The 25,940-nt window shown below is 40.4% G+C and overlaps 1 protein-coding gene across 2 annotated transcripts in view; it reads right to left on the minus strand.

Annotated features, from left to right (window-relative positions):
* PAX3 (paired box 3) overlaps positions 1–25,940 on the minus strand; it is a 92,797-nt gene that overhangs the window by 21,397 nt on the left and 45,460 nt on the right. For both annotated transcript variants that reach the window (XM_059055246.1, XM_067027557.1), the window contains exon 5: positions 7,663–7,868. In XM_059055246.1, the coding sequence (XP_058911229.1) occupies positions 7,663–7,868 (206 nt within the window). The remainder of the gene's footprint in view (positions 1–7,662; positions 7,869–25,940) is intronic.

Genomic DNA, 25,940 nt, shown 5'->3' on the forward strand with positions numbered 1-25,940 from the left:
TGTAAATTTCAAGTCACAAAATTTTTTAAAGAGTGGAGAGAGGAATGTCTCCCTTCTGCAGCAAGAAAGCCCAGTTTAACAGATATTTTGCCAAGGTATCTCCTTAAACTTTTGCCAGTCACCCAAGCATTTGTCTTGAAAAGAGTCTGGTCATCTCTAACCATGATGCAAGACAGTTGTGAGGAAAGCTGTGTGAACTTCCTCAGAACACTAACATTTAATACTCCTTAAGTTTCCAACAGGAAAAGAAGGGAAGTCAATATTTTCCCATGTTGATATATAATTGAATTCGAGTTTTACTTAACTTCATAAATTGCCACCTGGGATAATAGAACCATTGACAGTACTCAATTTCAGGTCTGCATCAATTGTGTTTTCTCAGTGCAAGTCTAAGCGTCTGTTACCAGGACTCCCAAAGGCATCAGGGTAAGAAAACAGTTTTCAGGGAAGTGCTTGGAACAAGCTGGTTAGCCTGAGGAGGCTGGGGGTAAGAAATTAGGGTTGTTTTCATGCCTGAATGCACTGTACTATACCACGCACTGTGTCCTATTTTATAGTATAAAACCCCCAGATTAATGAGGCACACCTGGCTCAGGTGATGGCTTGGTTTGTTTTTCTTTTTTCCTCCCCACACTTATCTAGACCAACCCATGTGCAGTGCATCTTCAGCTTTATGTACTAGGCTGGGAGGAGAGTTGAATTTCCAAAAGTTCTGATGTGACTTCACTCATTCAGACTTACTGTCTTCAAATCTACTGGTGAGATTCCCTTATGAAGAACTCAGAAGCTTGCACTTCTGACATTATCAGAGCATGTTGCCAATCTCTCTGTGCCAACTTCCTGCTGTAACTTTTAGATAAGTAAACCAAATTTGACTTATCCAGTGGGTGGGCTCTGCCCGGTTACTCCATCAGTCTTAACCTACTTTTGATTTACATTGATGCTAACGCCTCCATAACCCAATTTTTCAAATCAAAAATGTCTTTGCTCAGACAATAAATTAGAAGAAACATCATAACTACAAATCCCTTCAAAATATTAAATCCAAAAGGCTAGGGGTATAAAGTTTTGGGGGGGGTTATTTCCATTTTTTCCAAAATGATACAAGTAAATATTGATGACATGGAATAAACCTACCAGGAGTTGGATAAAAAATCTCATAGTTACAATACAGTATATATTATAACTACAATATAAGATGAAGAGAAATAGTTGGGAAGCAAATCTTTACTGAAAAACAAAATTTCAACAGGAGGTTTAAGAGCTTCCCAAAGGAAGGAATTTAAATGTTGTTTAAATTTAGGCTAAATAAATCCAGAGGGCTATTCCTGAGGGAAGCAGGGCTTACTGAAGACTGAGCTGCCAGTTGCTGGCCATTTAACCAGATTTTTCTATCACATTGCCCCTGCCGGCCTCTGCATCTCCTAGAACCAGCTGAAACTGCCAAAAGAAAGCACTAAAAGAAAAATATACTGAAGTTGCAAAATGGGAAATGGCCCTTGCCTTCTTTATGCTTTGAAACTCATAAACATCTATTTTTAATAGAAAAAAAATGCCCTTGAAATCACCTTCATTTTAAGTACCCAAACTGGCTATGCACAGTGATCCTGGGGTACTGTTATTAGCCCATCTTTGACTGAAAGACATTCCCTTGGCCCTCAGAAGTCCTACCCAACTCTTCCAATATTGTCTCTCTAATTCCTAACAGACAATCAAGGAATAATCTACTGAATGGCATGTGTAAGTGCAGAATACTGAATAAGTTCATCTAAAATGGGTGGAGGGCTTCCCTGGTGGCGCAGTGGTTGAGAGTCCGCCTGCCGATGCAGGGGATACAGGTTCGTGCCCCGGTTCAGGAAGATCCCACGTGCCGCGGAGCGGCTGGGCCCTTGAGCCATGGCCGCTGAGCCTGCGCGTCTGGAGCCGGTGCTCCGCAACGGGAGAGGCCACAACAGTGAGAGGCGTGCGTACCGCAAAAAAATTTAAAAATTTAAAAAAATTAAAAAATAAAATGGGTGGGAGGCATCTATGATTCAGTTGTTACTATCACGAGAAACTTTGTTTTGAAAAGAGTAGCAATTGCAACAGAGACAAGCTGGCCTTTGATGTTCTGGAGGAGAATATATGAGTGTTCCACCAATTTCTTAGCCAGAAGGGCAGAAAGAACAAGTTTTACTAAGCTATCTACCTATTAAATGTCATTCTACGATCTCTAATTCAATGTGATTTCACTCTCCCCACGCAGCGTTACCTGGCCTTCCACATCACACTTAGCATGGTACGAAGGTGGGGCAGGAGACATATATTGGTGGATAACTACTACCGGGCGTGGTTAATTGCTTACAATTGCCTGTATAATATCACACTCCATCAGAACCTTCCCTCGCACCAAGTTTTTTTTGTTTGTTTGTTTGTTTTTGCGGTACGCGGGCCTCTCACTGCTGTGGCCTCTCCCGTTGCGGAGCACAGGCTCCGGACGCGCAGGCCTAGCGGCCATGGCTCACGGGCTTAGTTGCTCCGAGGCATGTGGTATCTTCCCGGACCAGGGCACGAACCCGTGACCCCTGCATCGGCAGGCGGATTCTCAACCACTGCGCCACCAGGGAAGCCCCCTCGCACCAAGTTTTGATTTCATTTGATGAACTGCAGCCTGGTTCATTTTCATCTGCTCCTGAATCTTTCCCTACTTGTACGTCTCTCTTCAGAGCCCTTCTACAAAGTCATATTCATGCTTTTGGAAATGATATTTAGATCCATGCTGGAGTAATATGATATCAAATGATTTTTTTGAAGCAAAATTTAAAATATAACATCATGATAACTAGGGAAAAAAGGTAATGAATCACAAAAGAATAGGTTTTTATAAATTTTTCTCTTCACGATTAAAAAAAGTACCAATTTGTTCTCAACAATGAAAGTTGTAAAAAAAAAACTTAATATTTTAAGAAATACAGTGATACTTTTCATTCACGTGGGAGCAGTGCAGACCAGGCAATAGTTGAATCCCACCTTTCCCCACCCCTCACTACCTCTGTGATCTTGAACAATTTGCATAAGACCTGTGGGTCTCTGTTTTCTCATCTGCTAAATGGGAGAAATATAAAACTCCTTCACAAGATTAAATGAGACCATATAATCAGTTAAATGAGACAATACAATCAAAGCTTGCAAAACACCTAAGAGATACTGTGTTCAGTAAATGTTAGTTATTAAATACAAACATCACACTGAGAAATCCAAGAATTAGATACATGCTTTGTTTTCTAAGCTCTCTGGTCTCCAGCCAAAGCCTTTTGTGCCCCTGAGCAAATAGGAAAGTACCCAAATAACACCTCAAATAATTGAACGCCAGTTTGGCTTGAATGGAGACTTAGGTCCAAATTGCTTCTGAGGTTCATGGATTAGTGTTAATTGTCCCATGGTGTAAGCCTAATTTTGCCCATCAATAAATTACTGGTTCACGTTTTTGGTGTGGACCTCAAAGGCAATCTAACCTACATTGTTCCAGATGGGTTATTTCAAATGCCATTTAAAAAATGGGAAGAGAATGTAATCATTAATCCTTAGAAAGGGAATTCACAACAAGATTATAAAATGTTTCATTAAATACTAGAGCTGACACTAAAGTGCCAATTACAGTACTTTCCAAGGAGGTAAATTCAGGACAAGCTGCCTGTTCCCTGGACCTTCCTATTCACTCCACTCCCTCTCTCCCATATCACACCTGCCCAGCCCTCTTACCATTGCTGCTACCCAGCCTTGACCACTATATGGAGAGCAGGTTGGGGAAAGGATGAGCAAGGCTGATGAGGAGAAACGCCACGCTCCTGTGAATGTCAGAGGATCATGACACACAGGAAAGCGTACTTAACTGCATCTTTATATATCCCAAGAGCAAACTCCTGTAGAGAATTGTAGGATGACCACATTTTTGCTTTATTATGGAGTTCAGGGCCAATATTCCGTACCTATCTTAACTTTTAAACTATACAGATCTGTTAGATGGCTTTAAACCACCATTGGGCTTCCCTGAGGACCACAAATTACTGATGCTATAAGGGTCCTGAGAGATCATGCATCCTAGGGGTTTTTTTGTTTTGATTTGTTTTGTTTTTGCGGTACGCAGGCCTCTCATGGCTGTGGCCTCTCCCGTTGCGGAGCACAGGCTCCGGACGCGCAGGCTCAGCGGCCATGGCTCACGGGCCCAGCCGCTCGGCGGCATGTGGGATCTTCCCGGACCGGGGCACAAACCCGTGTCCCCTGCATCGGCAGGCGGACTCTCAACCACTGCGCCACCAGGGAAGCCCCTAGGGGGTTTTAATTAAAGGAAAGAACAGGGTGGGGAATTCCCTGGCGGTCCAGTGGTTAGGACTCTTCAGCGATCTCACTGCTGAGGGCTTGGGTTCAATCCCTGGTCGGGGAACTAAAATCCCATAAGCTGTGTGGTGCTGACAAAAAAAAAAAAGAAAGAAAGAAAGAACAGGAGGTGGCGATTTTGGGGAATATGATGAGAGCTAGGGGCCCTCTCCCTATTTAACACTTGTGCACACACACACACACACACACACACACACACACACACACAGGCGAAGGCACATTTTGTGCACAAATCTCAAGTTTCCCAGATCTCCTGAAGTCCATCCACGATTATCCTGGTCATCCATGGACCCAGACTAAGATCATCTGATCTAAACCCCATATTTTCACATTTATATTTAAATTTTTAAAAACCTGAAGTCCAGCAGGATTACAGCAAAATTGTGACTTGCTCAACAAAACATTTTTGGCAAAGCTGAGACTAAAACCACATCTTCTGACTCCTAGGTAAATGCTTTTCCACAAGCAGCTTCCTTTCCTGTCATCCATTACCTGGGTGGTAAGAGGACAATATTTGCCTACTTCTTGGAGTTTTAGGTGGAATATTTACTAAAACTTTTACACATCATAAATGTCTGCAAGTCATCCTTCCTTACAAAACTTTAGTGCTTTTGCCATTATTCGCATAGTAACAGCTATCCAGGAGGTGAATTAGGCAAATTAGTCTTTGCTGTACAATAATTCTTAGATTGTATACTCAGATTTGACTCTGATAAATATAACATAGCTACTGTCTAAATAAATTTTTATGAAATACTGACATAGGTCTAATTTATTAAAGCTTTAGTCTCATTTTTATCCAGAAGGGTTTAGAAGGTTCCCCCCCCACCCCGGGAGGAAAAAAAAAGGAATGTACACACATTTGGGTTTTTTGCGGGGGGGTGGGGTTGGTGTTGGGTTTTCCCAGGTGCCCCAAATTAAAATAACTCACACTCTCTGGCTATCACTCAAACTGAGTTGACTTTGCTACTGCTTTCCCAGATCCTTCTAAAAACTAAAGGATTTTGTTCGGGCATTTTAATCAGTGATTAACTACTCCCTTCTTTTTCCTGCTGGGTTAAGTAAAAGATCCATATGCCGGGTGTTGTAGGGAATTTGTTAGGCTGTAGATCATAGCTGTGGTGCAAGACATGATGTGTCTCAAGGGAACTAATGAAGCCATAAGGAATGTAAAGAGTCACCGGGTTAAAGCCACATTAGGACAGCTGTTAGGTTAATGAGGGCCCCGCTTTGGAGAGGAGGTCACTGTATAGAAAAATATGAACCACCCTTTATTGGTTTGATCCCATGTCCTCTGGAAGTTAATGGGCCATTCTTATTCTCCTTTGACGTTCACTGAGCCAGATGCGAGTGCCAGGCACTGTACAAGCTGCATGCGGTTGAGATTAACTCTGTCCCCCCATCCTTGCCTTTGGCAAAAGCAACAATGAAAGAGGTAGAGCAACACAGGATACGCTTCAATTTTCCATCACTCTCTTTGTTTGATTTCTTTAGAGCCGATGTTTATTTTTTGACTCTGAGTTCAGAACTGATCTTCAATCTATCTTAAGGACAGACCCAGTATGTGGGCTTGGCCAGCCAGAGAGGATAAGGACCAGATCCTGGAATGTAGTGGGCACTCAATAAAGGTTTGCCAAAAGAACAGAAGAATGAACGGACCTCACTTTACATTTAAACCAGGTGATCACAGAACTATAATAAAAGCAAATAGATTTGATATATGTAATATTGGTAGCATTATTATATATATTATAATGCATACACTGTATATATTACTATAAAATAATGTGATATTTATATATACATATATAAATATCATAATGATTTGTGGTTAGTGGTGGTCATTTCTGGGAAGGAGCGCTATATCCCAACGTACTAGTTAGAGGGATTGAATAGCTCCAGCTGTAAAACATTTGTGTTGCAAACCCCAGTGTATCTGTGACTCTTCTCTACACTCACCTTTGCACCCACCTCCAGCTCACACAATCCGTTGCCTACATTCCACCTTTCAAGGCAGTTCTCTCCTTTCCATTCCCGCTGCCACTGACCTACTTCAGATACAACTCAAAAGTTTGCTGTTGGGCTTCCCTGGTGGCGCAGTGGTTGAGAGTCCGCCTGCCGATGCAGGGGACACGGGTTCGTGCCCCGGTCCGGAAAGATCCCACGTGCCGCGGAGCGGCTGGGCCCGTGAGCCATGGCCGCCGAGCCTGCGCGTCCGGAGCCAGTGCTCCGCAACGGGAGAAGCCACAGCAGTGAGAGGCCCGCGTGCCACAAAAAAAAAAAAAGTTCTTTAAATAATATAGTTACTTGAAATACTTCTAGACTTAAAGGAAGGGATTTTACCTTATATAACTTTGCATATCTTCATAATTAAAAGGCCATAGGGAGGAAGTGTATGGAATCCAATTACCTCGATCACTTACTAGCTACATGACTTTGGGTAGCTACTTAAATAGTCTGAGACTCAGTTTCCTCATCTATAAATTGGGGATATTAATAGCACCAACCTAGGGTTTTAATGGTGAGTAAATGAATTAATTCTCATAAAGCATTTAGAACAGTGCCCGGCACAGAGGAACCACTCAAAATTTTGCTATTATCTATGTACCACCCCCAAAGTCTATACAGTGCTTGGTACATAAAAAGGATTCCTGAAATGATGAATAAATAATGTGAATTGACACCCTTCTCTGTGATATACCTGATATAATTACATTCTCCTCGTAATGACAACCAAAGTCTAAAATAAGAATGTATACTTTCATAAATACAAAAAAAAATACTAAGAATACAAAGAAAGCTAATTAAATGGATCACAGTTTTAAATCTATACATATAAAATACTTGTATCAAATAATGTGATAGAAAAGAAGCCAAATATAGCCATCACATCAATAAATTTCATTGGACTTATCAACCTATTAAGAGGAAAAGGAAAATTTTCTGACTGGTTAGCAAAGTAATATTTTGCTGTATACCACAGACATACCTTGGGGGAGATGGCGGGGCAGGGGGCGAGGGGGGGTGTTGGCACGAGGTGCTTGGACCAAGCACATGCAATAAAACGGAAACGGAGGTCATGATGTCATTACCGCGACAAGGCGAAATATGAAGGAAAGAAACGAGAGAGAAAGGAAGAACTTTATAATGTGAGAGGCTGCCATTCACAATGAAGGCCCATTCCTGATATATTTACTTTCTTGGTCTGAAATATGCTTTAGAGGAGAAGACACTCTTGTTTCCTGTGTGGGTTTAAGCAGGACGGGGATGTTTGGATGTCAGTACCTGTACTCGAGCCTCGGTGAGCTTTGCCCTCTGGGCCAGTTCCTCCCTAGTGTAAATATCAGGATAGTGAGTTCTTTCAAAAGCCCGTTCCAGTTCTTCAAGCTGCTCTGCTGTGAAAGTGGTTCGGCTCCTGCGCTGTTTCCTCTTGAGTGGTAAATCTGGTTCAGAGTCGATGTCAGAGCCTTCATCTGATTGGGGTGCCGAGGCTAAAAGCACAGGAGAAAAAAAGTGATCAAATTGAATCAAAAAACAAGTCTGGGGAGTTCACTGGTGGCTGAGCGGTGAGGATTCAGCACTGTCACTGACACGGCCCAGGTTCGATACCTGGTCAAGGAACTGAGATCCCGCAAGCTTCTTGGAGCAGCCAAAATATGAAAAAAAACCCCAAAAAACCAAAAACCAGTCTGACCAAGCTATAATGATTCAAATCCTAGTCTGAAGCACAAAGCCCCTCCTTGCAGTATTACATTATTAAATGGTATTTAATCTCTTCCCCATCCCATCTCCAAGGCCCTCAGGCAGAAATGATTGCTCTCTGCATCTGTCATTCTAAGCTCATTATGAGCTCTTAGAAAGCAGAGACAGGCCTTACTCCATTTTGACTGGCCCATGTCCTTAACCTTTAATGCGTGCTCTGTTCTTGTCTAATAAATGAATCACATTTAATTTGGTTCCTGATCAATCTTCACCAGGAAAAAATTTGTTTAAAAGTGATTTTTTTTTTAATTAATATTCCAAAACTGACTTCGTATCTAAAAAGGCAATAATCATGAAGTAGTGCAGGGTTCCTATAAATTTGTAGACTGTACCGCTCCTATAAGAAACACCGTGTTAAATTTACTATCTCATTGCCAGATATTAGGAAATGCTTTAAGGAGAGTTTAGCTATTGTTAATGCAATCTCAAGAACAGACTCAGGAAGAAGCAGGCATAGTCTACTAAACTGTTTCTCAGCAGAAGTTCAGAGTCTGGGTCTGATAGGCAGCTGCTTAGGACCGCTGCCTAGTTTGAGGAGCGCAGTGCAAAATAAAAATGCAGGACCCCCGTGTTCACAGGTTATCACGAATTTCAAGATGGCAACTACAGAGCATAAAACTAAGCACAGGGCCTTCTGCACATGGGGCCCTGAGCGACTGCAAGGGGCACACGTCCCTGAAGCCAGCCTTGCTACAGGCCCCCTCCTCACTAAAGCTTGAATTTCCCTGTATGAGCATGCATCAAGGAAGGAGACCTTCCAGTTTGCAGGTGCCCAAGAAACAGGAGGAGGAGCTGAGAAATTAAGTGGAAATGTGCATTAATGATGCAATTTGGTGTCTGTGAGTTGTGACAGTAGAGAGTACCTGTTGGCCAATAGCAGGTTCTTCAGCTCGAGGATGCACCAGACAGAGGGCTCTCGGTAGGAGAGCAGCCCCCTCCCACAGGCCTGGACCCCAGGACAGTGGCAGAAGTTGTCAGAGGGCTACCAGGCCACGGACTCTGAGCATAGCATGGGAGCCAGAGCAGCCTTGCCCCTGAACACATGCAAATGCTCTCAAAACTTCCCAAATAACTGGAGGATCCTCTGGGGAAGAGGCTGAGGTATGCTGTCAGCAAATGAGGAGAGAAAGCCAGGAAACTGTAGATGACTGATGTCAATGTCAAGGTAACTCATTTGCACCCTCAGGCTGGTAGAACCTGGGGAAAAGCAGGAAGTGCTAGAAGCAATCCTAAAACGAAGTATCTCCTGTACTACTAATTCTCTTTTCTCTTAAGCTCAAACTTAATTCTGCCCTATAGAAATTTAAAATTTCATTTTACTTCAGTATAAATTATAAGCTGTCCCAAAAGGTACACATCCAAAATAACCCACAAATATAATTTTAAGTTTTCTAATATTTTAGTACTTCTACATTTTATTCACATTCAAATACTGTGAAATTAAGAGATTGAATTAATAATATATATGACAAATCAAAGAAAACCAATATTGGTACATAAAAGCAACAGGAAATTATAATATGTAATGCTCTACTGTATGTTAGCCATTATGCTTGGTTTTTCAATTATGTTATCTAATTTAATGTAAAATGGTCTAATTTAATATAAATCTTATTTTAGGAAATTTTAGTATTAACTGAAAGAGAGAAAAATAGATTTTAAGTATGCTAATATTTTACAGGAGTATTAACATGCTAAGAAATATGTCATTCGCTGCATTATAAACTTCAAAAGCAGCCAATACAACTTGCATGTGTATACCTTTAATAAATGTGAACCAAATTAAAAGAACAATAATTTGTGCCTAATTGTAGGGCAGTGGTTCTCAAACCTCTGGAGCATCAGAATCACTAGAAAAACCTGTTAAAAACCAGATGGCTGTCCCCTCTCCTGATTCCATACGTCTGGGGTGGGCTCTGAGAATTTGCATTTTTTTTTTTTTTTTTTTTTTTTTTTTTTTTGTGTGTGTGTGTGTGTGGTACGCGGGCCTCTCACTGTTGTGGCCTCTCCCGTTGCGGGGCACAGGCTCCGGACGCGCAGGCTCAGCGGCCATGGCTCACGGGCCCAGCCGCTCCGCGGCACGTGGGATCTTCCCGGACCGGGGCACGAACCCATATCCCCTGCATCGGCAGGCGGACTCTCAACCACTGCGCCACCAGGGAAGCCCGAGAATTTGCATTTTTAACACATTCCCTGGTGATTGACTCTGAAGTTACTGATCCTGGACAGACACTTTAAGAACACTCTCTACAGAATATTTCAGATTAACTATTCACTCCCCCCTCAAAATTCCCAAGTATATAAAATATTTTCTGCCACAATTTATCCAAAAAATTGCTCCCACCTGTATTTTTTTCAGTTATAAATAATATACTCCCCAAGAAACAGATTACTCATTCCCCTAAGAAGAAAATAAATTTTTATAAAATGTTTTCCTTCCATGCTTCCAGTTTCTGTTGCCCTGACTTTTCTGTCTAAGTGAATTCAGGTGAAAAACTCAAGAGCATTTAAGAACTAACCAAAATCTCTCCTCTGCCTGTGAAAACCTTAAATCTTTGCTTGCACTTTCTCTTACTATGATCCCATTAGGATAATAGTATGTGGAAATTTTCATGTTTCCTTTGGGAGTCTCTGGGGCTAGTAAATCCTCCCAAGTAAATATGATGTGCCATGCACTGTCAGGTCAATTAATCAAAATCATCGCTGGTTTCTGGAGAAAAAGGGCTGCTTAGATGTACAAGTACCAACCAGAGTTAATTCTGAGGGTCAAGACCACTGTTTCACCTTAACAATTAACATCCCCCAGAATAGAAGCTCTGTGAGCTCAAGATCCTTCCTTTGCCTTGTTCATTGCTAGAATTACTGCTGGAACATAATAGGTGCTCAATAAATACATGCTAAATGAATAGACGTACAGGAGAAAAATTAAGTTTTGAACCAAAACTCACTTTTCTGTCACCATTTTACATCTTTAAAATGGAAATTCTGCTCTTATGAATCACCCAACTACCACTTATAGATGAGCTTTGGGGCGGGGGTTGTGAATCCTTGAAAATTACTTGGAAATTCTTGCAAGTACTTGCATGCCTGAATTTTTCTAGGCAATAATTACCAATTTTTTCAAAGAGGATTGTGATTTTTTTTAAAAAGATGAAGAACCACCAACAGCCAGTGATAAACAAGACTCAGAATATCTGAGTTCAATAGCACAGCCTTTACCACCGAAAATAAATTTTTCTTTAACAAGCTAGCAAATTACTACTTTTATTTCTAGACTGTTTATTCAAAAGCAATCCAAAGGTTCCATCTAACTAGGAAAAACTCCAAATAGCATCATTTTAAAGACACTAGGGAAATGATTTGCCTGTTTTCTGCTAGAAAATTATCTGAACCAACTGATCACTTTTGACACGATGAAGCCACCACCTTACAAGTCAATTCTAACTTTTCCCCATCTGTACACTCCAAAAGGATGTGGGCTTTAAAAAATGTTCAGTCAGCAACCCTAGATTAATCTACCAGCTAGGAAATACTAGCTCTTTCTAAAGATGGAAACACTACCATTTCTTATACTACTCAAAAGAATAAAAATTTTTTTTTTTAATTTATTTTATTTTTGGCTGCGTTGGGTCTTCATGGCCACGCGCAGGCTTTCTCTAGTTGCGGTGAGCAGGGTCTACTCTTCGTTGCAGTGCACAGGCTTTTCATTGCGGTGGCTTCTCTTGTTGCGGAGCACGTGCTCTAGGCAGGCGGGCTTCAGTAGTTGTGGCTCACAGGCTCTAGAGCGCAGGCTCAGTAGTTGTGGAGCACGGGCTTAGTTGCTCAGCGGCGTGTGGGATCTTCCTGGACCAGGGCTCGAACCCGTGTCCCCTGCATTGGCAGGCGGATTCTTAACCACTGCACCACCAGGGAAGCCCTAAAATGTATTATTTATACAGAACATGGTTCACAATAATGTCCTAAATTTGAATCATTCAGTTTTTACCAAAAACAAGTCTAAAACTTAAATCCCATTTTAATAGCACAAATTAAATCAATCTGTTGAAGTTCTATTTTACATATTTAACTTTATTCCAGATACTGGAACAAATTCGATACTAGATACCAAGTATCTAATCATGCTAAGTATTTCAGCAAAGTAAAAATAAGGCTTTTCTTTCAGACAGCTTGACAGAAAGAAATTATTTTTTTTTCTGTGAATAATATTTAAGCTATGACTTGAAAACTACAAGCAGTGTTAGCAAGACAGTTACCTAAATGTTAATAAATTGCCAGGATATAGCAACTAGATTAAATATAATTTCTTCAGTCTGTTTATACCGTCTGGCCTTAACATTAAAGGGAGACTTTCATACATGTAAGTTGCTCAGTCACATTCTACACCTGCCTTCACAAAGTTTGCTTTACTGTCCTTTAGAGATATTGTCCCCTAATTTGAAATTCCAGAATAGTTCTCACAAGAAAAACCATATCAATACATAATACATAGTCCTTTAAGTGGAGATTTTATTGTTTTAATTGCATAAAAATTCTCAGATTTTATCCCAGTCCATATTTTTATCAGACTTTGAAAGTTTTGACTCTATTACCAAAACCCCTTCGCAATCCATTCTCTGACTTGTACATTTGTTTAACTCAATGTCACCAATGAACCTGGAGCAAACCTTACCAAGAAGTGGAGAATTTCTCTCCTTTCCTTACATAACCACACAAAAACCCGTGAAGCAAATACTCACCCCAGAAAAAGGAAAGATTCAGAGAGGTTATTCAGGTCACACAACTGGGAAACTGGGATTTGACCCAGGTTTATGGGACTGCAGAGAACTCTCTCCCATCTAGCCTGGAGTGTTCTAAATAGGTGTTGAGTTTCTTTACCACACACACACACACACACACACACACACACACACACAAGTCCTTTTGAAGAGGAATACCGGAAACACACCAAAACAGGAATCCCAATGTAAATCATTTAGCTGATAGCCACTACTATTCTTATTTGTCCCAAATTTTCAAAACTTCTTAGAACCAAATGAAATTGACAGAAATACAACAGTTTAATCAATATTATATGCCAAATCAATTTCCCAATTGAATTTAACTCAACAAATATTTATTGAATTCTTTATATATTCAAAGTATAGATGTTTAACAACAATAAAGCACTAAGAAATGGATCAATTTTCCAAGATATTGAACGAATTTAAGAAATTAAAGCAGTCAGTCTGACCATGTGCAGTCTCCATTAATAATCATCACAGACCCTTAGTTCTAAGATCCAGGGTCAATAGGGAAAATACTATTGTTCACAAGCAGTTGAACTGATCACTCCGTTTATATCTTTATTAAAGTCTTCTTTTTTTATATTAAAGGCACCTTAGTGAAAGGATATCAAGAGCTGTAATGTAACCTCAAATTCTTTTTAGGCAAAAGCGCAGGAATAGGGCTTCCCTGGTGGCGCAGTGGTTGAGAATCCGCCTGCCGATGCAGGGGACACGGGTTCGTGCCCCGGTCCGGGAAGATCCCACATGCCCCGGAGCAGCTAAGCCCGTGAGCCATGGCCGCTGGGCTTGCGCGTCCGGAGCCTGTGCTCCGCAACGGGAGAGGCCACAACAGTGAGAGGCCCGCATACCGCAAAAAAAAAAACAAAAAAAAAAAACTGCAGGAATAAAAACTTGAAATCTGCTGGGATAGTCACAAGTTATTCAGCAGAAACCTCAGCGTGATCACCAGGAAAATGTCACCTCTCACCCAGGTGCCTGAGTGTTTCAACTCTGTGCTTTACTCTTAATTTTAAAATAAGTTCATTTCTTCTTTTTCTATGTGAAGTTAATTCTAGGTCTTAGGAGCAAAATTTTTAGTTATCCCAATCATCTCACATTAACTCCCCAAATCAACCTTGGGAAAATGGACATTTTCTGCTTAAAGAAAAAAAAAAAAAAAAAAGATCAAGCATAGGCAACAATCATACCCCATAGGATTACAAATTCTTCCTTCGGAAACAAATCAAACTGGGAGGAGAAGGCAGAAGTATTACCACCAGCGGACCAACCATGAAGTTTAATTAAAGAAGGAATTACAGAATTAGAGAGTATGTCTTTGTCCGTTAACCCCTTGTGACCTCTTCTATAGCCTCAGGAAATATTTCATCCTAGTTAATGCTATTATACATGAGACCTTACCTCAACTTTATAGGGATTTAGTCACGTGGAATTCTATAATTATTGGTTTCCAGACCAGTATAATTCAGAGACGGGAGACAGGCAAAAAATGGAGAACCAAAATCATTCACAAGCATGCATTTGGCACTGTCTTTCTTCTCAGCAAGACTTTTCATTTGAATAATTAAAGAATCAAAACATGACAACCATTTAAACTCCATGTTTTCCCCAGATATAACACAAGGCAATTTACAGACACGGGAGGAGGTGGGGGGAACCTCTCTCTGCAGGTTTCGAGGCTGAACTTCCTTGGTCAACTGTCATTTATTGTAAGACAGCCTCAGACCAAATCAGATGGTCGTTCCATCTGTACTAACCTTTCCGAGCTACACCTGTCAGCGTCAGCACTCCAAGCTACGTTTCACCGAAGAAAGGACAACATAAAAATAAAAATCGTGCCTAAGGGCCCCCACAAGGTGGTTTCACCCTGTGTCAGACAGCATGAGGGTATTTCAGAAGTATATCCCATGAGGTCTTTAACGGGTCAACTTGAAGTTGGATGTACTTACTTGGCTAATTGTAGAATGTCTCCTGTGTTTGTGTTTTACCATTCAACACGCAGGGGACAATGGGACAAGTAACTGTTTTCTGATCTGAAATAGCCCTTTTACACTGAGAGAGATGTGAATGACCTCTCTCGTGTTTACTCGGGTGAAAACCAGGAAGAGTCTGATATTCCCTCACAGGCCCAGAGTAAATGACAAATGACATTTTCCCTTTGTGATCTTTGGGATTTTTGTTGACTTATTTGGAGGCTTTTGTTGGATCCCAAGAAATGGCCTGTGGCCGAGGCCTATTCTACCGATTTCCACGCTCCATCTGTGGAATCCATCAATGGAGCGTTTACCCTCATTCAGGGCTCTGACACCTGCCTGGCAGGGAGTACCAGACACAAAGAAAGCCGGAGTGGATGAGAAAGGGGAGGTTGGGTGTTTTTTTTTTTTTCCAGAGGAGGGAGGAGGGGGAGGTTGAAATGGAAGCACAGTAGGGGTTAATCCAAGCCAGTTGAGAGACTTCAGCACCTGGAAGCTTCTCTGCCACATTAATTCACAAGCTAAGAAGTAATCGGCAACATTAACTTTTTAATGTTTTTAAATTGTATATACGTCAAGAGAAGGAAAAAAGAAGAGACCCCACTGAAAGGAACACACCAAAGATTTACAACAAAATCCTCAAGTAGATCTAGAAAACGTGTGTGACCGAACAAACTCTCAAGCTATCTAATGAACTTTCCAGAATTCCTAACTCAGAACTAGGATTTGAGTAATTGTGACCATGATCGTTGATGAACTAGGAGAGATGGGTTATAACCTGATCAGTGGCCTCCTGGGTGGGGGGTCAGGGGGTCTTGTTTTGCTTTTATTGCCTCTACAACTTCTCCCCCAATCTGCCGCCAGCCCCAAAATCTTTAGCAAGTGCAAAAAAAAAAAAAAAAAAAAAAAAAAAAAAAAAAAGCAGGACAGTGTATGGCAAGGATATTCTGGGCTCTCTCTCGGAAAAGTTCTTGAAAGAACTCGAAATCTAATTAAGACCCTCCAGCCATTCACCTACTCTTGTTCCCGCCCAGCAGTCCCCATTTGGGGGCTGCAGAAATGTAACGCCGGTCCCCTCCCCTCTGACCCAAGCCTTTCCCTCGGAAGCCGCCTTCTCACAGCACGGGGTCATTAGAAGGAAAATAAGCTCCTGCCAGGTTGGTGCTAATCAAAATAGCGCAAATAAACCCTGACACTCTACAACTCCCCGAGTCCCTGCTGCCCTGGGAGGAGAGTACAGATTGGTTATGAATATGGCCGGCCGCGGGGGCAGTCCAGGAGGGCCGCGTGTGCTCCAGGGCCCGAGAGTGACTTGAAATGCACAACATGGACCATTGGGTGTTTATTTAAGATAAGGGCTGACAAGCAGAGGCTGGCTGAACGGCCAAGCTGCCTCCGAGGCATTGAGCTGCATGGCCCTAAAGACCCCGGATCCTGAGGTTCCAATAACATTGCATTTCAGGTGCGTGTTGGATCTCTATCCACGTTACACTGAGGAAATGTAATCCGGTGGAGTTCTCTCCTAATAGCCACTACCTGACCATTAGTTACTTAAAAGGCCTCCTTTGTAACAACACAGCTAGAAAGAAAGGCTATTTATTTCTCCTTCACTTATTGCAGCCCCGCTAGTGATTATTTTTAGTAGCTGTATTCTTTGATGTGTTTAAGTAAAAACATGTTTGTGCCCTTTCTTTCCCCCCGACACAGGCAACATGTTGCTTAAAGGAGCCACAAAATCCCAACCAAACTACTGTTTCAGCACCTCCTTCCAAAGGCATAAAGTGAAGAAGGAATCATTACTACTTTGGGGGACCCTGACAGTGACCCAAATTAACCCAGTGGCTTCTTAAACCCTTTATTTTGAGATTTACGTGTGTGTAACAAGAATCCTTTTAACGAAATAAATCTCTCTCAACAAGCAAAGATGAAGTCACACTTCCCTACCTGACCCCTGCAAATGATTTCTACTGGCAAATATTTGTTTTAAATGGCTTTTTGAAACTTCGCGGTAGCCACCACCGGCGTATTTCAAAGAGAAAAAGAGAGGAAAGCCCCAAGAAAATGTGTTGCTATTCAATTAGGAAAACTGATTAGTTAACTAATTAGTCAGCTAACAGCTTTCTAAGAATAGTCTCCCCTGATAAGAACTTTCCTCCCTCAAGAGCTTAAAAGTCAGTCATAATTAAAATTAAGAGCTAGAGCTCTCTCTGTGCTAAAGTCTCGGTGCCTCTAAAAGCAGTAAGCTAGGTTTTGGTTTACTGGGATTGGATTGCAGGGAGCAAAGGAAGGTAATTTGCACGCTGAAGGGGAACAGGAAAACAGTAGTTCTTGTGAAAGGAAAAGGGCCAAGTGACTTTTATTTACAATTGCCAAGAGAGAGGCCATTATTGACCATATGTGCCACAATTGCCCTCTTATCACGGGCTGGCCATCATGTCCTTTGGGAGCTGTTAATGAACTGGGTAATTGAGCTGCTGACATGTGTTACCAAAACAAAACAATAGGAAGAAGAGACAAATGAACATTTTATTTGCCAATCAGAGTAGGTTCAGCTTTTCAGGGAGCTGCAGCTAAGTAACTGACTGAATACATAAAACAGTGCATTGAAAGCAAGCAGATGCAGACACAATAATAGTTAACTGACAGCTTATGGCCCATCTGTGCTTAGCATTTTGTTAGAGAAATTACTTGACTTGCTAAAGAGACAAGTCATACATCTGCCCCAAGTGCTGCATTATAAGAGATAAATCATTAGCTAAACTGTTTCTTGACAATGAAAATGACAATGCTTATTAACAGTTATGCTGGGATATTTTGTTAGCACAGCTTGACACAGTTATTACTTACTAAAAGTGTGACAACTCAGATATTCAATGGAATTGAGTTAGGAAAGAAAATCAGGACACAGCAAACAATTTGAAAGAACAATAGGCATTTTTAATCTCTCAGGATTAAATATGCATTTCTAAGATGTTATGAATGAAAAAAATAAATCCATGAAATGGAACATAAGATCATGTTCCATATAGTAATTAGATATCTTTCTTCCATTTACACCTTATTTATGCACAACTGTAGAATATTAGAAACGCTCTCGTTCTGGGTTGCTTACCATTAATATCACCAATGATATCAGTTTAAGAAATAATTGTGGCTAGCCATTTTACTTTCCCAAACATACCTTCTTTTCATTTGGGAAAATATTTCTCTAATAGGGAAAGAAAAACCATGTTGCAAAACACCCACTTTATGAGGAGATTTAGCTTATGTTTTTGTTACTGCATCTGAATTGATACCATATTTTTCGGTCCAAGTGTTGTTCATCCACTGCCATGTAGAACAACTTAATTCTGAAATCATTTTTATGTAAACTGGTTAACTAGAGGCAGAACATGGATCTCTCAAAGCCCTTCTTGTGATAGTTCCTTCAACGTTCTGGCAAAATCACCTCCATATTAGTAATAATGATATAAGAAAAGCTGCTCTTCACTGATTTACTGACAGTGCGCTATAGCCAACCACTGCTTCCAGCGTTCTTTATGTGCATTTTCTTTCATCATTACCAAAACCCTATTGGAGTATTGTCATCGCCATTTTACAGATGAGAAAAAAATGAGGTCTCAAGAATAATGTAACCTACCTGATCAATGAGAACTAAGAGAGGCTACCCAAATATAAGATCAATGATTAACATTGTTATTTGAGGAAAAGGTCCACTGATTAAACCATTAAACCACTGATGTGGGTTGAAAAACAAATGGTCAGTATCCTCACATTTTTCTTCCAAGTCACAGTCAACCCAATAAATCCGTTGTGAAAACATGACCATAAAAGGTGAGTGATATTTTCCATGGTGGTTGGTGTATGTGAAATTATATTACATACAGTTACTAAGAAAGAATTCTGACTATGAAACCCAAACCTTAACTATATTTACAGAGCTTTAAATAAGACACAATTGACAAGGAACCACCCTGCCTTTATTTTTCACTATCGAATATTTTTGCTATTATGTGCATCGGTCATTTAAAAGTCAACAAATAAACTAAGGCTGAATATATAAAAGAGGTGACCAGTTACACAAAGAGCCTTTCAGCAGGTAGAAAACAAAAGAAGGCTTTTGCCACCCTTATGAAGACAAGATAACCCAAGACACACAAAACCTAAACAACTAAACTTTGTCAGGATTAGCATGACTTGGAGATGTTTGGAAAGGAGAAAAAAGGCAGATTAAAGAAGAAAGTTAAATACTACACTTTTTGTGCCAGAAACCAACCAAAGGAGTTAAGAAGATAAATGACTAAGAGACCTTAAATACCAAAGCAAAACATTTAACAGAATTTCAGAATCAAAGGAAGCAACTTTTGGCCAGTGCCTTCATTTTGCAGTTGAAGCTCAGAGAGAGCAAGTAGGGTTGCCCCAAATCACACATCTTTCAGTAAACATTTACTGAGTGCCTAAGATTTGGCTGATATTGTCCTTGGCACCAGGCATGTAAATATGAATAATATATGGAGCTTAAACTCAGAAAGTAAAACTCAAATCACCTAACTCCCTCTCCAGTGCTCTTTCCAGTGAATCAAAGTAAAGTATCAGTATATAAGGACGATAATCCAGCCATGCCCTGCAGCAACAGGAAGATTAAGTGGTCTCTCAAGGCTGAAAAACCTAGATACATTATTTACTAAATAACAGAGCCATAGATTCTGTGAGCCTGTGATCTTTAATACAGAGATCAAATTAATACACAAATGCTTTAACTGACACCTCCCATATGGTATTTCAAGATTGTTTCTTTGCTTTTCATTTTCTATTGGGTTCCAAAAGGAAGAAAAGAGGCAGTACAGGAAGCTTGTTTTGAAAATCCAAATCTTATCTGGGTCAATTACTGCTTGTTGGAAGATAGAAAGAGGTAATAACTGAACATAAATGAAAGAGGAAACTTTTCCTGGAGGCAAAGGAGAAGGCTGAGCTTCATTCTCCCTGGCAAATGCATTAGTAGCAACATCAAGGTCATCATCAGAAATCACTCATGGGAGACCTACTGTGCAAGTAGTACTTCGCTAGAGGCTGGGAGGAAAGGGATCATGAAGAAGAGAGTGGGATTTCTCTCCTTCATCCTGCAAAGGTATGATGCTCAGACTTGGAAGGCTGGCTTCCAAATTAGTGTCCTATCCCACCAGAGGACCCCAGGAGGAGCTGGCAAACCAGTCGAGATGACTAAGCAGATATTGTAAATGATATATCACTGTCCTTAGTTAGGGATGGCTGATTTTTGAAATTTTGTTCTCTTCTCTTTGCATCTAAGCAACAGTCATCGTTGAGTTCAGAAGAGATGATACCAAAGGTTTGGGCAAACAAAGCAGTAAGCCATGGTAGAAGACCCCCGGCTCTAGAGACAAGCCAATCTACTTCAAATGCCCACCTGGCCACTTCCTCTCTGATTTGGGGCAAGCTGCTTAACCCTCTGACTCAGTTCTTTCATTAGTAAAATGTGGTTTAAAACATACACTTCAAAGACTGGTTTTAAGGAAAGGAGAGTTTGTGAAGCACAGAGCAGCTCCTGATGTACAATATATCCTCTGAAAGTGTAGCCCTCTGCACCCCTTCACCTTCATATTATCCAACCCCACTGGGCATTTAAAAAAAAATACCATGATAAAATTGCTCTCTAAGTTCTAAGACTCAGAGAGAAAAACAATCACCAAAACTTTGAAGATGTATGTAGAATTTCTGGATTTCGTGAAATAAGAGCGTCATCCTATCTCCCATCTGCTTCCTCTTCTGAAGATCCTGCCCATAATCAGCCAGTATATACATATCCACTTAAAAAGTATATTCAGTTCTTGCTCCATTTCCAATTCCCTTAAAAATCTAAAATGTAGCCCAGGATACTCTACTCCTCCTGGCCCAGGACACGTGTCTGTGCTGTGGGATCAGTGATTAAGGTAGCTATGAAAGTAAATAAATTCTGTGCTCCCAAATACCTCAAGGCTTAAACGAGAAGGCTGAGCTTAACAAAAATCAGGCAAACAGCCTAAAAGAAATTAATTATACTTGACCTCTCCTTTATGGCAACATTCATTTCGATTTCCACGGGGAAGAACTTTGAGTATGTTTGCTTGGAGGCAAATTCTCATCTTCAATTTTGTCTACTGATATGAATCTATATAGGCAAAATGAAGTATAGTTTTGACCAATTCACTATCTTCTCATTTTGATTAGTGGCCACAACCAATGTGAATAGGTCAGGTACCCAACTCCAGAAAAGAAAAAAAAAAATCAAGAACTCCTTCAAAAGCAGGCTTCTATGTGAATCGTTGTGCAATTGCCTTTCCTCTCCACATTAGCTCTCCAGGAACTATCTTGCAGAGCTGGAAGGAAGTGAATAAGGAAGTTTTAGGTAGGAGAGAGTAAGGGAGGGGAGGAGAGAAGACGAAAGAACAGAAGAGAAGAGGGTCAACTTTCCTTCTTTATGAAGAAGAGTAATAACACAATAAGTGATTTCAGAGTTAGTGAGTTGACCCCAGGCACTCCTTTCTCCAAAAGGCTCTGATGACAAGTCTTGTTGAGTTAGGAATGCCTGCTCGGACAGAATGGGGAGGGCAGAGGGTAAGGGTCTGGAAATGTGTCCTGATCTTTGGCAGCTTTGAATAAATTAAGGCCCCTCCTGGATGCTGACCAAATGTAGTCCGACTCATCCTTCCCACCCACACCAGCCAGTAATTTTAACTGGAAATCACCCCATCGATATGTAAGGATAATGCCAGCATTTAAAGACTATGTTAGCCAATTTAGTTCAAAGTGAAGCCCTACTCTTCGTCACCCAATTGTAAGTTTATTCCTAAGAAGACTTTCTTGGACAAAATACATTTCTTATTTTGTTGTGGATTTTTGACTTTACATTATAAAAGTAAATTATATCATAAAATAAAATTTGAGCAGTGTCTAAAACTAGAGATTAGACTGTATAAATGGATGGGTGGACAGATGCATAGACGGATGGGTAGATGGATCAAGAGAGAGATTTAGATTGGCCAAACTCCTTTACGGTATTTCTTTCCATTCTTTTGTTCCACGTATATTATTAACGAAATATAAGTTTTTAATAAAAACCCTCTCTTGATTAGCTGCACAATTAAAAAGTAAATAAAATATTTTCCTCCAGCAAGTATTCAAATGAATTTGTTGTCTTAGAATAACAACAAAATTGTTTGGTTGGTAGTATTGTTGATATGTGAAAATTTCACTTGAGTTCTGAGATTATGTAGGATGCTTCCAATTTGCTCATCGACACTTGTAGATACATTTGAATGTACAAATATAAGCATTTGCCCATATGAGGACCGAGATAAATGACGTGTATTCACATAGCATTCACATGTGAATGCAGTTATACAATTTATTCAAACAAGCACTGAAGCCACTGTCATACATGTCTCTCTCCACTCTCACAGTAAATAAGCCACAGCTTTTTTTGCGGTACGCGGGCCTCTCACTGTTGTGGCCTCTCCCATTGCGGAGCACAGGCTCCGGACGCGCAGGCTCAGCGGCCATGGCTCACGGGCCCAGCCGCTCCGCGGTATGTGGGATCTTCCCGGACCGGGGCACGAACCCGCGTCCCCTGCATCGGCAGGCGGATTCTCAACCACTGCGCCACCAGGGAAGCCCAAGCCACAGCTTTAAGAAAGCTTGTCAAAGGCCTGAGTCATCAGAGGTGGTTGTCCTTACTGACCATTCCTCCCAAATCCTCATCCCCATTTCCAACCATGATGCAATTAAGTAAGAGGGGTCCCTTAAAATGCTTTCTTCTTCCTGGTAGAAGAAGCCAGAGCAGGATCAAGGCGTGAATGTCTGAGCATAAGATGGGCATAAAGAGAGACAGTGGCTGGAGAAGAAAACCAACAGAAGAAAACAAACTGAAACAGGAAGATGACGTTCCAGGTAACTAACGATGTAAATTGCAGGGGAAAAACTGGGAATATTGTTTAAAATATTTTTTCCACTATTTGCTAGAGATGTTCATGTTTCGTATTAAATGCACTGCTTAGCACAGAATTTTAAAAGCTGGAAATTACTTTAAAAATCACCACAATTTACCTTACTGATAAAAAAATAATAACTGAGTTTCAAATGAATGAAATGGTACCTCTATAATCATCTGGCTTGTTAGTGACAGAGTTAAATCTCAAACCTAGGTCTTCAAATTCTAAATTCTGGTTCTTTTCTCTGTATCACACTATCAACTCATAATTTTCTGTGGATCTGTGGATGAAGCGACTTCTATTTTCTGATCAACTATGGTAGGTAGGAAACTTCTCCCAGATGCACTGAATCCAAAAATTAATGAAATGAGATGAAGCACTTCGGGCTCAAATTGGGCTCAGATGGAAAAAAATATCTAGCATCTCAACCATTATATGTACGTTTAACCATTATGATTCTGGTTTTTTTCTGATTATTAAAGTTCTTTACCTCATTATATCTTTGTAACAATTCTGTGAGTTAGAAATTAGTATCCTTGTGTTTCAAATGAAGTTGATATTCAGAGTGTTTAAAAGGACTTGCCCAAAGTTTCAGCAAGCCAATAAGGTTCCAGAATTAAGGAGATAATCACCATTCTTCACTCCAAAATGCATAAGAATGATTTCTAGATCATCTATTTCTTAGTATCATTCACAAATTTCTCTGCTCAAGTAACATGTATATTCAAATACCAAGCACTAATAACCAATTTTTATAAGAAATAATGGCTAATATATACCTGAATAAATCAGCTTCAAAATGTAGAAAACTATTAATTAACATGAAGTTGAACATGTACACGAATATCTACAAAGAGTTCACCGAGTGGAGTTTAAAGTTTTCATTGGACTGAAACAAATCTACTTCCCAGAATCCCTTGTGCTTACCAAAATGGACCAAGGATCGGTCATATCTTGACTTTTCCACTTTAACTCACTGTCTGTTCTACCCATCTTTCTGCCCGTCTTTACACATGTCAGGTCTCAAAACCCAGTTCCACAAAACCTTCCCTGAACCTCCCAATCCTAAATACTAAATACCCCTCCTTTCTCTGTACTGCAGGAGCACTTCATCTTTTCCATTCCGTCGAAACTTTTCCTTCCTAATTGAACTGTTGACTAAACTTTCAGGTCAACTCTTTTGCAGCCACACATTTCTCTGACCACTTCCTCGAATGTGTATAAATTTAGTTGTATGTCGCAGTGGTGCTTTTTCATTTAAAGGGTCAAACAGTCAGAGGTCAGCAAACTAACTAGTAAGTTTATACAGACAAATCTAACGAATGCAAACACCGCCTTACTAAGAGCAGGTTTTGAGGGAACTTGGTTCTTTGCTTGCCAGCTGAGTAGTTGTGCAAGTGAAAACTTAGAGGCCATTTGAAGAGAAACGGCTTTGTGTGTCAAAGTTCAATGGTTATTTAGACTGCCCTGATGCTGAGGAATTCACAAGAGAAATTGACAGATGGTGTCATGGCTTTATCACAAAATAAGGAAAGAATAATTAAGAGGAGCATGGAGACCATTCTATCTCAATTTTTCACAGAATTCCAGTTAATTTTGGAGGCATCCAAAGGCCAGAAATAAAGAGACTCTTTCTTGGCTTCAGTGGTTACCAGTGAGAGAAAGTATATGCAAGTGTTTTGTAAACTGTTACGTTCATGTAACATATGTATTTTTATCTTCATCATTACCACCATATCATCATTATTATTGTAATAGATAACACAGCACCAAACTTTGTTAGCCAATATTAAAGAGGCATTCTATTAAGCCTTTCACTTTCTACAGAAAATAAAAAATATGAGTGTATGAGGTTCTTTTCTGATAGCTTACGATATTTGCCCTTCTTTTTCTCAAATATCCTGATTTTTTTTTTTTTTTTTTTTAATACAGGAAGACAACAGCCATGTCATTGCTGTCTCAGCTTCATGCCCCTTTCCCTGAGAAAAATCTTTCCTTTCACAATGTCTTCTTCAGTCTTAGGCCTTAGGGAAGATTTACTTTCAAATCCCAGAATTCTACATATCTCCCAACAAAGGTGTTTTTCTTTTCCCCTTCCGAAAAGGTTTAAGTAAGTCCCAGCCTGCAAATACAGAGCCAGAAACAGTTCCAGGTTTTGTGGGGTCTGAAGCTTTTACAATTTGGGCGGACAGAGTTCTTTAAAAATAACCCACAAAACGAGCTTATTTTTGCCTATTTTACAAAATCACCTGACCATGTGACACATTTTGAGGGCCTTTTGCAAGGATTTAGAAGGACTCCTTGCCAGTAAGGGCTCTGAAGTTAGCTTCACTGTAAATCCACTTTTGCTCATGAACCTCTGGTCAAAGCAGAGAGTCCCTAAGTGCAGTGCACAAGAGAAGGACACTTTTTCTACATCCACACTTCTTGCCATGAACATAGTGTAAACATCCCTAAACAACAGCAATGAAGCCCAGTTTACCCCCCAAATAGCAGGGACAGCCGAGTCAATCAATATTCATGATGGTAAACTTCTTTCATGGGGACATGGGGTTTCTTCCTCAATTCCAGTGAAATCAGCCTTCAGGGGCAGCCACTTCATCAGCCTGTGAGCAAAGCCCTTTCTATAAACTATAACAGAGTCATACGGTCATGGATAATACAGAGAACCTCATGATAAGTACAGAAAGCCATTTTGCTTTGTTTTCAAACCTTAAAGCAATGTCTTGGGAATCTGGGGCATGTCCTGGGTAGGGATCTCATGAGGCTGGTGATATCCTCATGAAATCACCACCATGAGTTTGGTTCTTCTGTGTGCCTATTCCTTTCACTCATTAGCCTCAAGAGGAATGCAATTCAAATGACTTGTGAATTATTATTTAAATATTTTTTCTGCAGTGAATATGTGTTACTTTTATAGTAATGGAAATAGTACCAGTATTGAGAGGTAACCCAAAACAACTTGGGTATTTTTCTGAGAATTTGCAAACAATCTTGAGCCAATTCAATATTTTAACCAGCACATGAAATCTTTCGGTACCTAAAAGATGACACTACTAGCA

Source organism: Kogia breviceps, chromosome 2 (assembly GCF_026419965.1).
Source record: "Kogia breviceps isolate mKogBre1 chromosome 2, mKogBre1 haplotype 1, whole genome shotgun sequence".
NCBI lineage: Eukaryota > Metazoa > Chordata > Mammalia > Artiodactyla > Physeteridae > Kogia > Kogia breviceps.